Source organism: Salvia hispanica, chromosome 4 (assembly GCF_029641045.1).
Source record: "Salvia hispanica isolate PSC_SH4W2 chromosome 4, Shi_PSC_v1, whole genome shotgun sequence".
NCBI lineage: Eukaryota > Viridiplantae > Streptophyta > Magnoliopsida > Lamiales > Lamiaceae > Salvia > Salvia hispanica.
The window spans coordinates 20,836,790-20,850,062 of record NC_142695.1 but is presented as its reverse complement, the minus strand read 5'-3'; the positions used below and the strand labels follow the sequence as shown (position 1 = coordinate 20,850,062).

Sequence of the window (13,273 nt, the reverse complement as noted above, 5' to 3'; positions counted from 1 at the left end):
GTCTCACGTTGTCTTATGGGCCAGAAAACCGATAAGCGTAAGAATAATACCACCGCTACACCTTCCCCTTCCCAAAATCAAGCTAAGTTGGACTTGAGCACGAAATATGTTGGGGAAGCAATATTGTTGTGGCAGATGTACCAGTTGGTCGTTGCTATGGACAATGCTCATTTGTCCGAGGTTGAGCGCATTCACCGGAACAAAATGATTGAGGAGCTCGAGAAAATTTTGGGATTTTAGTTTTTAAATCATGGATTTTTCAGTTTTATCATTGTAGTTTTTAGATTTAAAATAATACTATAATTTATATTTTTAAGTAATATTACACAGTTTATCTTTTAAAAAAATTTATGGATGTGAAATTCAAATGTGGAACTAGCTGTATTGCATATTTTGGGATTGAAATAACAAAAAAATTAATACAGCAGTTGAAAAATAGGTAGGATTAATAAGAGTGAATTTTTTGGATTGCACTCTGAATGCAAATGCCCTTAGGTCCCGTTTGTTTGTCAGGATTCTTACATGGAAAGTAATCTGATTTCTGGAATTTTAAAATCTTGTGTTTATTTCAATAATAAGAAAACAAGTAATGTGATTCCTAAAATTAGGGAAAGTTAGTGGAAATTCTAGGATTCTGATTCCTCAGCCCAAAACTGTTATTCTTTTTCCCTGATTTGAGGATCATTTAGAGGAGTGATCAATGTTTAACTAATTTTAAGGGTATAACTAGAGAATAAATCTCAGTCACACATTTTAATACTTCAAATTAATCATATGGCTTAAATAATCCTATTGCTTAGATATAGCCGAAGGGCATTTTTGGAATTCAAGAATTCAATATTATTAATTCAAATTTATGATTTCTTCACCTTTACCATATTTGTGTATTTTCACCAAATTTAGCTTAGCTCGTTCATGATTCATAATTTCTTTCAAATTTATGATTTCTTCCAAAATTCACGATTCCTGATCGTTAATCCTCTGGATTTGTTCATCACGATCCAATTCCAGATTTCAGATTTATCACGATTCCAGATTTGTTCATCTCGTTCGTGATTTCCTGAGTTCTTATCATTCGTGAATAGTCTGAATTGCTATATGAATTCAATTTTGAAATACGATCATTCTGCTAACCTACCGCTCACCGATGGCGCAAATTAGCTTCAACAAGGCCGCCGCAATGCTAGCATACGCCGCCGTCGCGGTCTCGGCATTCGCTGTCACCGCTTCAGCTCAGGCTCCAACACCGGCTCCAGAATCCGTCTCCGGGGATTCATTGTCGTTGTCGATCTTCGGAACCGTCGTCGCCGTGTCAGTTCTCCTATCTGCCGCCGCGCTGCTCAGGCATTGAATTGAGTGATTTGAATCACTGAAACTAGAATTGTTGTATTTTTCCCCCTTTTATGTATGGATTTTTATGATTCATAGTAGTAGTAGTAGCGATTTGTTGTGGTTGGCTGGGTATGATTGATATATTTTTTGTATTTTATTCATTTCTGAGTAATAAAGTGAGATGTTTGCTTATTAATAAAGCTGAATTTCTATTTTCTTTTCATGTGTTTCGTAATTTTGAATTTCAGAATGATCGTCGTATTTGTGAATTATAGTGAAGCAAATATGTTATAAAGTGAAATAAATATACTCTATAGTGAAGTAAATAGTTAACAGAATATTGAATTTAATTGAAACGGATGAGTTTTATATTGAACTAAATAACACGTATTGTGAACTATATAAATTTTATACAAATGGTCATGAACGCTTAAAGTTTACAATCATATTTTTCACATCTATCTCCATGTTGTTGCTAAATTTTTTATAATGCTTTGATGTTGTCGACTAGTTATTTAACGACTTGTGGTTTATTTTCGACAACATTAATGCACTGCAATACTTTGCTCTTAGCCTTTGTAGTATTCCCTTGATGCTTCTTTTAGGAAATTAACATTTCCAATCTTGTTCTCGCTCACCATAGTAACATTCATCATATACTTCACTCTAAGCTCTATACACTTCACTGAAATCAGAAAACACAAAACACATAACACTATTAGACATACATCATATACTCCACTCTACATAAATTGATTCCCTGCAAAGGTAAAATACTTCACTATTAGCATTTATTAGTTCACTTTAATCTCTATATACTTCACGAAATTAAAAAAAAGGTAAAATATTTGCAAGCTGACTGATGATATTATGGGACATGAGGTAATCTCTATATACTTCACTCTAAGCATGTTTTACATCACTGAAATGAAAAAATAATGGACTATAAGACTGGATCACAAACACTTCACTCTAACCATGGAATACTTCACTTTAAGCACATTTTACTTCACTAAGATGAAAAAATATATCACTGATAACATGCATCACAAACACTTCATTCTAAACACGTTTTACTTCACTGAAATGAAAAAACAGTGCACTTTAAGAATAGATCACAGACACTTCACTCTAAGAATGAAATACTTCACTTTTAGAACATTTTACTTCACTGAAAAAAAAAAATAGATCACTATAAGCACTAATCACAAACACTTCACTCTAACCATGTAATACTTCACTCTAAGCACGTTTTTACTTCACTGAGATGAAAAAACATATCAATGATAACATGCATCACAAATAATTCACTGTAACCATGGAATACTTCACTCTAAACGCGTTTTACTTCACTGAAACGAAAAAAACAGTGCACTATAAGCATGAATCACAAACACTTCACTCTAACCTTGAAATACTTCACTTAAGCATCTCCAAACATATCACTCTAACCATGGAATACTTCACTCTAAGCGCGTTTTACTTCACTGGAATTAAAAAACAGTGCACTTTAAGAATGGATCACATACACTTCACTCTAAGAATGAAATACTTCAATTTAAGCACATTTGACTTCACTGAGATGAAAAAACATATCACTGATAAAATGCATCACAAACACTTCACTCTAACCATGGAATACTTCACTCTAAGCGCGTTTTACTTCACTGGAATGAAAAATAGTGCACTATAAGCATGGATCAAAAACACTTCACTCTAACCATGGAATACTTCACTTTAAGCACATTTTACTTCACTGAGATGAAAAAACATATCACTGATAACATGCATCACAAACACTTCATTCTAACCATGAAATACTTCATTCTACGCACGTTTTACTTCACTGGAATTAAAAAACAATGCACTTTAAGAATGGATCACATACACTTCACTCTAAGAATGGATACTTCACTTTAAGCATATTTTACTTCACTGAGATGAAAAAACATATCACTGATAAAATGCATCACAAACACTTCACTCTAACCATGAATACTTCACTCTAAGCGCGTTTTACTTCACTGGAATGAAAAAACAGTGCATTATAAGCATGGATCACAAACATTTCACTCTAACCATGGAATACTTCACTTTAACCACATTTTACTTCATTGAGATGAAAAAACATATCACTGTTAACATGCATCACAAACACTTCACTCTAACCATGAAATACTTCACTTTAAGCACATTTACTTCACTGAAACGAAAAAACAGTGCACTATAAGCAGAGATCACAAACACTTCACTCTAAGCATATAATACTTCACTCTAAGCACATTTTACTTCACTGAAATGAAAAAACAGTGTACAATAAGCATCACTCTAACCATGGTTATAAAAGTTCTGAATTTCCACATTCATTTTTAAAAATATTTTGGATCGATCCAGATACATATCTCAAAATTTGAATTTTCAAATCGATTTGGATTAAGCAAAACCGAAATGCTTAACCATATAGAAAATCAAATAAAAGTAAGATTAGAAACGACCACAAATATAAAAAAAAATGATTGAAAATAGTTTTCAATCACCGTCTTCAACGTGACATGAACGCTGGAGGAAAACGCAACGGAGCTTGTCGATAAATGGCAACACATCGCCGACAAGGTCGTCGAGAATCTCCTCCTCAGACTATTCCTAAACCCTACCAACCCTCCAGCGATCGGAAACCTAACAGTTGCCGCCTCATTCACGTCATTGTACCTTGGTAGGGTCCACGACCTCCTCCCTATAGTGGAAGAGCAGTTTCCCGAGCCGGGATTGACCGAAGATGATTGCATGGAGATGAGTTGGGTGGAATCCCTTCTCTTCATTGCTAATGTTGATGACGACGAGGAACGGGGGAAACATGACGACAAATGGAGGTCACAGTGGTGGAACCCGACATATTCGACGGAGGGAGAATAGAGAATAGACAGTGGGAAATGAAATGTTCAAATGAGGGAAAGAGAAGACCCTTTTCATTTTAATTCAGTAAAATGACCAATATACCCCCGAGTGAACAAAATTATTCATATAGTAATTCAAAACCTGAATTTAATGCTAGAATTCTAAAAGTAATCTTAGCCCTTGATTTCTTTATCTTGTGGCTGAGATTTGTTCTCTAGGTATATTGTAACGCCCCACTTTTTCAAACTCTAATTTTTGGGTTATAAGATTTTTGCATTAAATGCCTTAAATGCTATGATATGTGGATTAATTGATGAGTGATTAATTACTTGATGTCTTTGTGACCTAATTGTGTGGGAGTTGAGATTGAGTTGAATAGTCAACTTGTTGAAAATATGACGTGGCTATTGAATAGTCAAAGATGTGGAAAATATGACGTGGCCGTTGAAAGGTCAATGCGTTGAGAAAATGAAGTGAAAGTGAAGAAATGATTGATTTGGTGTGAATATTTGATGCGGAGTAATATAATTGTGGTGAATTATTTTCCTAAGGGATGAGTGAGAAGTTAATAGGAGCATTATTTAAGTATGTGGAATTTTCGATCCCTCCTAGTATTTATTGGAGAAGAAATCCTATTTTTCCTGGATTTAATTATTTGTTTGGGATAATTATCCAAATTAAATCCAAAGTCCGAATATTCCTTGTTTTGTGGATGAAATTTTCGAAACCCTTGTCAAATAATGGGATTTTCGAAAATCCCTTATAATATGGGAGAAGGGATTATTTTATTATATCATTTGATCCCTTGTTTATTCTCTTCCATAAATAAATTCAAATATCCTAGCATATCTTGCCAAATCTAAGAAGATCTTACCATATCCTAATTAAATTAGGATTTTAATTCCTTGGAGTAGGAATTTGAAAATCACGCCTACTACTATATTTTGGGGAGATTTATTATTATTTTCTTGCTCCGTGATATCTTATTCTACTCCGTGAAATATTCAAATTAAATCTTAGGCTAATTAAATAGCCAAGATTTCAAAATTTCCTATTATTCCTCTTCAAATTTTCGGCCTCTTCAACAAACAAATCTACTCCAAATCTTTTATTATTTAATTGTTGGAGTATATCCTAACCTCTATAAATAGGAGAGAAATACTAAAACCTAGCACTACAGAAAAATTGCCCCCCCCCCCCTCTCACGTTGTTCTCCCCACTCTCCCACTTTCTCAAATTTTTCTCCTACTTTCTCCATTGATTCTTCATCTTTTGGAGAAGAATTGAAGCTGCAATTCAAGATTTTGTTGAAGAATCAAGATTCTACTTGTTTCCTATCGATTGTTCTTTTGAAAAAGGTACTTTTATTTTGATCTTCTCTTCTTCTACCGTTCAATCGGTGTTCTTGAGTCCACATGCATTTAGAATGAGCGAAAGGGAAATTAATCGGTGAAATTGGGATGCATGTGATAAGTGTGTGTGTGTGTGACCGAGTGTGTGTGTGCGTGCACGCCTCGGAAGGCGTGCACAAGTGTTGTGTTCGTGTGCGTGGGTGGTGTGTGTAGAACACTCATGCGTGACACGATTTAATGGTGAATCTGGAGTTGTTATTCGAATAAAAATGATATACTAATCGTACCTTGATTTTGGATGATGATATTAAAGATTTATCGATGGGAAAAAGGGAAACGTAGGAACATGCATGATTTTGAATCAATGTTCGAAACTGATTTGAGATACGCCTAATTTAAAGGTGATACTTCGCGCTCACAGCGTGATAAACGAGGAGAAGAGAATACTTTCGAGCTAAGCCGACGAGGTGGGCTTTCTTTTAAAATAAGGACATTGTCCTAAACTGATATTGATGAGAATGAAATATGTGTTATCATGTCTTGATTTGTTTTGTCGTGCCTATCCCTCGTGGCTATGCCACTATTGATTTAATCGAATTCGGATCCTCGTAGAGCCGCAAACTCTACTTGGGTTAGTGTACACCAATGTTAGAACGAGTGCTGGCGTACGGGTCGGCCGGTCTAGTGACCTGGATTGCGGCCGCATTCCTTGTCATGTAGAATGAGGATATGGTAAACGTCGTTGAGAAAAATGGTTGCGCGACCGTGATTTTGGATAAATGATATATACATTGTCGTGCCTCGGGCCTTTCTAAAGATAAAACCCCGATGGACACTTGAAAATGGCATGACAACTATTTTTGTGATAAAACTGTTTTCGGCAATGAGTCCACTGAGTATGATTATAGTACTCAGCCCTGCATGTGTTTTCCCTATGTGCAGGTTGAGCGGTGACGAGCGGGCGGCGATGTTGAGTAGGAAATAATAACATGATCTGTTGAAACTTTAAGTGTCGTTGTGTCTCCATACATAGCTTCACTTCTCTCTTGGTCGCTTCCGCTAAAATATGAAAACTTGTGATCTTTTGGTTGGGTTGAATTCTTTTATTTCGTAGGAGTATTTTGGATATGAAACAGATGAGATTATTTTGGAACTTTGCCATTTTGGAGCATTTATTGTGATAGCCTTTTTTTTTGTTGGATTTCATTGTTAAAGCATTATTCGTCCCCTACTTAATTGTTCATTAAATGCTCTGGTAAATTACCTTTAAATGAGACCCTAGCCTATGATCTTTGTTGCATTTAAGTCTTCCTAGATAGCGATCGCCATTATTATTATACCCTAAAATGGCGGGTCGTTACATATATACTTAAGGGGCATTTGCCCCATATCACTACTCTTTTGAACAATACGGAAAATGATATCTTCTTTTTAATTTTATCGATTTCTCTTCTCCATTATTTATCTCTACTGAATTTTTTTTCCTCCTCCTTCATATCTCTGTCGATTTTTTTTCTCTCCGTCACCGATTTCTCCTCCGTATCTCACCTCTATCGAGTTCTATTCTCCCTTTCGATCTTTCATATTCATGGTTATCTACTAAAATTCTTGAATAACATCAACAAATTTATGGTTTGCTATATATGTAGTTTTATATAGTCGAAAAAAGAGAACAAGGGTAGCAAAATTGAAACAATAGCCGACCATAGAAATTCTTGGAGTTGGCCGTCTGAGGTTGAAACAAATTATATGTGATTTCCCAATTAAATTAGGAAGAATGATAAAGAATCTGTGTGGGGATCAAATTGGAATTAGCCATCACAATGTTGATTGCCTGATCTTCATTTCGGAGAAGCATGTTTAGGCTTTGCAAACGAATTTGCTTTCAACTTTAACATATGATCAAATTCTTTGATCTCCCAAGATAATTTTTGATATCTTTCACACTGCTTGAATCAACTGCACTAGTTTGTATAGTTGAGCCCCTTTTCAAGCTCATACTTTGCTAGATAAATATTCACGTTGTATAAAATGACGAAAACTAAAACCCAATTAATAATACATTGTATAAAGTTATATTAGTAAAATATATTGAAGTATAATATTGATAATATATATTTAGCATATATTTATAATAAATTAATTATTATATATTTTAATTTAATGTTTAAATTAAGTATAGAATTCTAAATCCTGACATGTTCCAAACATATGAAAGTAAAGTGATCAGGAATCATATTCAGGGAATCATTTTCCTAGGAATTATTTTCCTTGTTAACTTTACTTTCCTGACAAACAAACGGAGCCTTAGAGCATTCACAATAGTGGACTATAAATCAGCCCTTCCATTTTCATCAGGTAATCTTCTAACTCTAGCATCTGCAATAGTTTCCTAAATTTTGTCCTATAAATCCATCCATTCTCATTTTCCATACCAACACTATTTTTAATTTTTGTGTTATCAAATAAAACAAAATACTCCCTCCGTCCCACATTTGCAGTAACATTTAGTTATAGCACGTGTTTTAAGGAATTGGTGGAGTGTGTAATTAATGAAGTGAGAGGTGGAGTGTGTAATAAATGAAGTGAGTTGGTGGAGTGAGATGATGGAGTGTGTAATAAATGAAGTGAGATGATGAAGTGTGTAATAAATTAAGTGAGTTCGTGGGTCCCTTTTTGACTTTTTGGTTTGTTATTTTTGTTTTGATTTATTTTAATGTAGATAATGGCATTTGGATGTAATTTTAGTGAATAATGAGATAAAATTTTATGTGCAAATATGGTAAATTCTAAATGTTACTCCAAATGTGGAACGGACTTTTATGGCAAAATGTTACTACAAATCTGGGACGGAGGAAGTATCAATCATGCGTGGGCAATAGACTTCGCCATAGTGCGGGTCAATCCCCTTATGTTGACAAAATTGGTAGAAGGCGTTTGTGACCGGGGGAGTCATGGTTTGCCACTGACCACCGTGGAACATGGGTGTTATGTCGGAATTTGTCGGGTCTGGTCAAACGTCGGGATTCATTTTTCACTTTCTAGAGAGAGAAAAACTAGGTGAGAGACAGATATTAGAGTGAAAAGTTGGTGAAGAGATATAGGAAAAATGAGGTATTTATAGAGTGCAAAAATAGAACAAAACAAAATAAAATCGACCGCCGCTTGTCGGTGGGATTTGCGGTTTTTCTGCAATAGCACCTATAGGGCGCCGATTGGTGCACACCCTATCTGATGAGCGTTGACAACGGTGAAAGATCGGTAGTGGCACTTGCAATAGGGCCGATAAAACCGTTGATCGCCCCTATTGCAAGTGCAACTAGCCACTACGGGAGTTTTGAATTTTGATTTTCGCAAAAGTAAGGTGTAGAGGCAGGAGTGAATGAGTAGGTTTTTTGGGCATTGGCACCAAAAATGGGTTTATAGGTAGGCGTAGATTATGTATGTGACCAGACAATAGAGAGTAGTACATAGAGGTCATATTTTTGGACCAATCGCGTATCGAAAAGTAGCCACAAGTCATGTCATCTCTCTCTCTCTCAATCGCTGTCCACTGTCTGCACATCACATATACATCTAAACTCTCTGCTCAACAGGTGTTTTTAATCAGTATTCACCTTAGCCTTCCACTCTTCGTTTTTGGCACTGAATAAAATACCTACTTCAATTTCCATTTCCAAAAACCTGCCCTCTCTCTTTCACCTCTTTCCCCAAACCTTTGTCTACTCCCTTTGGTGGTGAACATGGATTACCTAAGAATCACTGTTTCTTCGCCTGACCACATGTGGCTTTAAATTTTCAACACACACACACATACAAGCAGAAGACGCAGGCATTGTGTTGTTGTTGATAGGGATGGATGATGAGCAGCTATACACCTCCTTCCATTATTCAACATACCACACTGATTTCGATGGAGATGGAATGTCCACTCAACATCATCATCAGGAGCAAGACCTAATCAAAGCTCGGATTGCTAATCACCCACTCTATCCCACCTTGCTCTCTTCCTACATCGACTGCACCAAGGTAGGTGCATCTCCAGAAACGGCTTCTCTTCTTGACGAAATCCGCAGAGACACCAATCCCATATTTGTAACAAATCACTTTGGGACAGACCCTGAACTCGATTCCTTCATGGTAATTTTAATTAGAATACCTTTGTTTCATTAATTAATTTATGCATATTTATATTTATATGTGATGATGCATTGCAATTTGCAATTTTGCATGGTGTGAATGAAGAGATCATACTGCGAGTCTCTACGCAAATGTAAGGAGGAGTTATCGAAGCCATTCGATGAGGCGAGGAGTTTCTTAAGCAGCATTGGATCTCAGCTCTCTCATCTCTGCAACCAAAACCTACCTTCAACTTCTATTCATTCTAATGGTACGTTTCTCTATCTTTAATTTCAAGTGTACATGTGTGGAATTAATAAGCCATTAATTAATGCTTCTAGTACAACTTCATTATACTTATTTAACAGTACTCGTGTTAAATTTATGAATTTTTGTATTTATTCGAATAATTAACTCACCTGCTGTCAGGACTTGTCATGTGTGGTTATATTTATTGTGTTTATGAAATGAGTACTAATCAAATTTATAACGTACGAGTAGAGAATGAGTGGAGGGGGTAGTGACTTGGATCTTTTGTCTTCTTTCTCGCATATGGAAGAACCTTTGGAATTGTGTCTCTGAGTAGACGTACAGTGTATTTGGAATATAGGAAGATATCTCATTAATTTAACTTTTACTCCATAAGAGAGCAGTTTATTTTTAAAATATGGAGTATCTAATTTAGCTTGAAATGGGTTAAAAAAACTTCAAAGTTTAGCTACTAGTAATAATAAATATATACTGTAATACTGGATTTTACTAATAGATGCTAAACTTCAAAGTATCGAAGACACTTTAATGTTTAGTTAAGTTATACATAGTATACTAAGTACATTATTAAAATTTTAAGTAAATTTGCTTAGATTGACTGGATATATTATTGCATAATGTCAATCTTTGATGCATGATACTATTGAATATTGATTAATGTGAACTTTGTCTGTGACTGTCAGGTAACAATCGAAATATAGATCTTTCACACGTTAGCTCAGACGATCTAGTCTTATAGGGAGTAATTTAAAAATTATTCGATGGACCTTTTTATAATTGGTACTATGGTTGATAATCTATATACAACATGAATATAAATGATTGATGTTTAAAAAATGGCGAAATAATAAGTATTACATGCGTTGAATGGTTTGTTTACTTGCATAGGTGGTATATTTATAAATACAAATTAGAATCTTTAATTGCATTAAAAATGTCCTTAATCATTCTTTTTTTAGTAGTGAATATACAAAAATAGGCATTCCCTGTAGTAGTAATTCACAATGTAGAAGTATTTAATTGTGAATTGATTGCATGAGCAGATGAGAGGGCGTGTAGATCAGAGGAGGATGTAAGCTGTGGAGAAGTGGTGGAAGGTTGTGGAAGCATGCTAGAATCAGGAGGCGATGGGGAGTTGAAAGAGATGCTGATGCGGAAATACAGCGGGTACGTGAGCAATTTGAGGAAAGAGATGTTGAAGAAGCGGAAAAAGGGTAAACTGCCAAAGGATGCTATTTCTGCTTTGTTGGACTGGTGGAACGCACACTATAGGTGGCCTTACCCTACCGTACGTATCCATTTCTCTTTTGCATATACTCCTATATTGAGAAGCTCTTGTGTTGTGTTATACTCCTATGTAACTATATAACTATATAAAGGAAGAAGAGAAGAAGAGGCTGTCGGAGATGACGGGGCTGGAGCAGAAGCAGATCAACAACTGGTTTATCAACCAGAGGAAGCGCCACTGGCGCCCCTCCCACGACATGAGATCCACCCTCATGGAAGACGTCACTGCCACTGATTCAACTTTGTAACCATTCAATTCCTTCCAATCATTTGTATCTAAAACTACCCTCTTCACGTATTACCATTATCACTATCTTTTCTTTTTTCTTTGATTTCACACTTTCGTTACTAATCTTTTCATAATTATGGATAAATTCTAAACTAAATTCCACAATTGGTTCCATTGCATTTGCCCAAAAAAACATTTTGGTCCTACACATGAATTAAGTGTGTTATCTTTTAGTCCTATTTTGGTTTATATTTAACAATTTCTTAAATATTAATGGTGAACCACATTTTATAGTCTCTTGCACATCTACACAAAAACTTATTTGGTCCATATATATTTTGGTCTTAGATCCCAATTTTGTTTTTTTTAATGACCCATTTTAAACTTTAGTCTAATTCTAATATATACCTCATTTTGAAATAAAAATAGAATCCAACTTCATCAAGAAGACAAAAGTATTTAGATGCCATGGTTTTTATAGGTGGTGTTGAGAAATAGACACGGATAATCACATATCTAAAAAATAAATAAACACAATGAATTATGTAGCCAGTTTGATACAATGTGATCTACGTTTAAATTCGATGCCAAATTAGAGATTTCATTATATAATACTCCATTCAAGATGTTTTTATAATGAGAGAAATGACTCCATTTAAAATAAAATAGAAAACTCTAATTATAATTACACTAAGAAACATATCTCAAAAAAAATACTCCATATAATAAGAAAATAAATCAAAGATAATATTATGAAATGAGGTGAGTTAGCAAAACTCATTAGAGAAAAAGGAAACGAAACTAAGGGTGTGGAATGAAGTTGAAGTGGGGTGCCATCCACTATATAATAGGGTTGAATGATGGGCTTCTCTGGAGATTGAGCTTGTTTAATTCTTCTTTTTGGGCTACATATTAATTTGCATTGGGCACAGATTTGTTAATTCTAGTGGGCTAGACGGATTTAATAATTGGGTTTGGAATTAATATAACTGTTGGACTAAAATCCCTAAAATTAATGCAAAAGGTTGGGGTCGAATAAATAAATCTCTTCATAATAATTAATCTATCAATTAGTTATATTTAATTTAAATCTTTAAATCTATCAATTTGTAAAATTACATCTCTTTGACTTAATTTAAGTAAATTTTCAAATTTTTCATGATTAATTAGTCTATTGCTATAAATTTTAATCAATAAAATGTTCCGGTTTAAATAATTTAAAGAATGAACTTCCCCCATTCAAGAGGCTTAAAATAATTAGGAAAAAAAAACTACTATTAAAATCACAAATTTAGAATATAATTTTGAATTAAAAAAAATATCTTGAGGTCATGCTCAAAGGCCCGCAATGCATACTGCTCCAGGTGCCGAACCCTTCCCCATGCCGTGTGTCACACCTCAGAGACACCAGACCCGACCATGTAACAGGGTTGCTGCCAACCGCATCCCTTCAAGCGGTCCGGCACCCCCCAACATACTCGCTACCATGATCTATTTATGTTTCTAGTATTGTAATTTGATCTATCAATAATTATAGAAAGGAAACGGAATTTAGTTTACGAAGTATTTTCTTAGTTTAATGAACTAATCGTTATGATGGAGCACATGTTCCAACCACAAAAATCCAAAATATTGGCTGTATTTGATGATCCAAACTACGAGTATGAGGTCAATGGTTCAACAACTATGAGAGGGAGAGAGATGAGACAAACGGACAGTTTGCCTGTCAAATTCCGGCAATTAGGTTTGTAAAAGAGTAGTTAGTTTGGATAAGCATGTTCGACACCAA

The 13,273-nt window shown here is 34.9% G+C and overlaps 1 protein-coding gene across 2 annotated transcripts; it reads left to right on the top strand.

Moving 5' to 3' along the window:
* The first annotated feature begins 9,201 nt into the window (after positions 1 to 9,201).
* LOC125197196 (homeobox protein knotted-1-like 1) lies at positions 9,202 to 11,592 on the top strand. Of its 2 annotated transcripts, none has more exons than XM_048095910.2 (4): positions 9,202 to 9,719; positions 9,825 to 9,969; positions 11,012 to 11,240; positions 11,348 to 11,592. In XM_048095910.2, exons 1-4 carry the CDS (start codon positions 9,435 to 9,437, stop codon positions 11,376 to 11,378), a joined length of 690 nt encoding a protein of 229 aa, XP_047951867.1. In that variant the 5' UTR covers positions 9,202 to 9,434; the 3' UTR covers positions 11,379 to 11,592. The 2 variants fall into 2 exon arrangements, with proteins under 2 accessions (XP_047951867.1, XP_047951866.1); XM_048095909.2 differs by having other exon boundaries at positions 11,012 to 11,256.
* Positions 11,593 to 13,273: the final 1,681 nt, after the last annotated feature.

Coding starts and splice junctions, on each gene's coding strand:
- LOC125197196 (XM_048095909.2), top strand. CDS start 9,435: ATGGATGATGAGCAGCTATACACCTCCTTCCATTATTCAACATACCAC. Junction 9,720..9,824: donor CTGAACTCGATTCCTTCATG/GTAATTTTAATT, acceptor GTGTGAATGAAG/AGATCATACTGCGAGTCTCT. Junction 9,970..11,011: donor AACTTCTATTCATTCTAATG/GTACGTTTCTCT, acceptor TTGCATGAGCAG/ATGAGAGGGCGTGTAGATCA.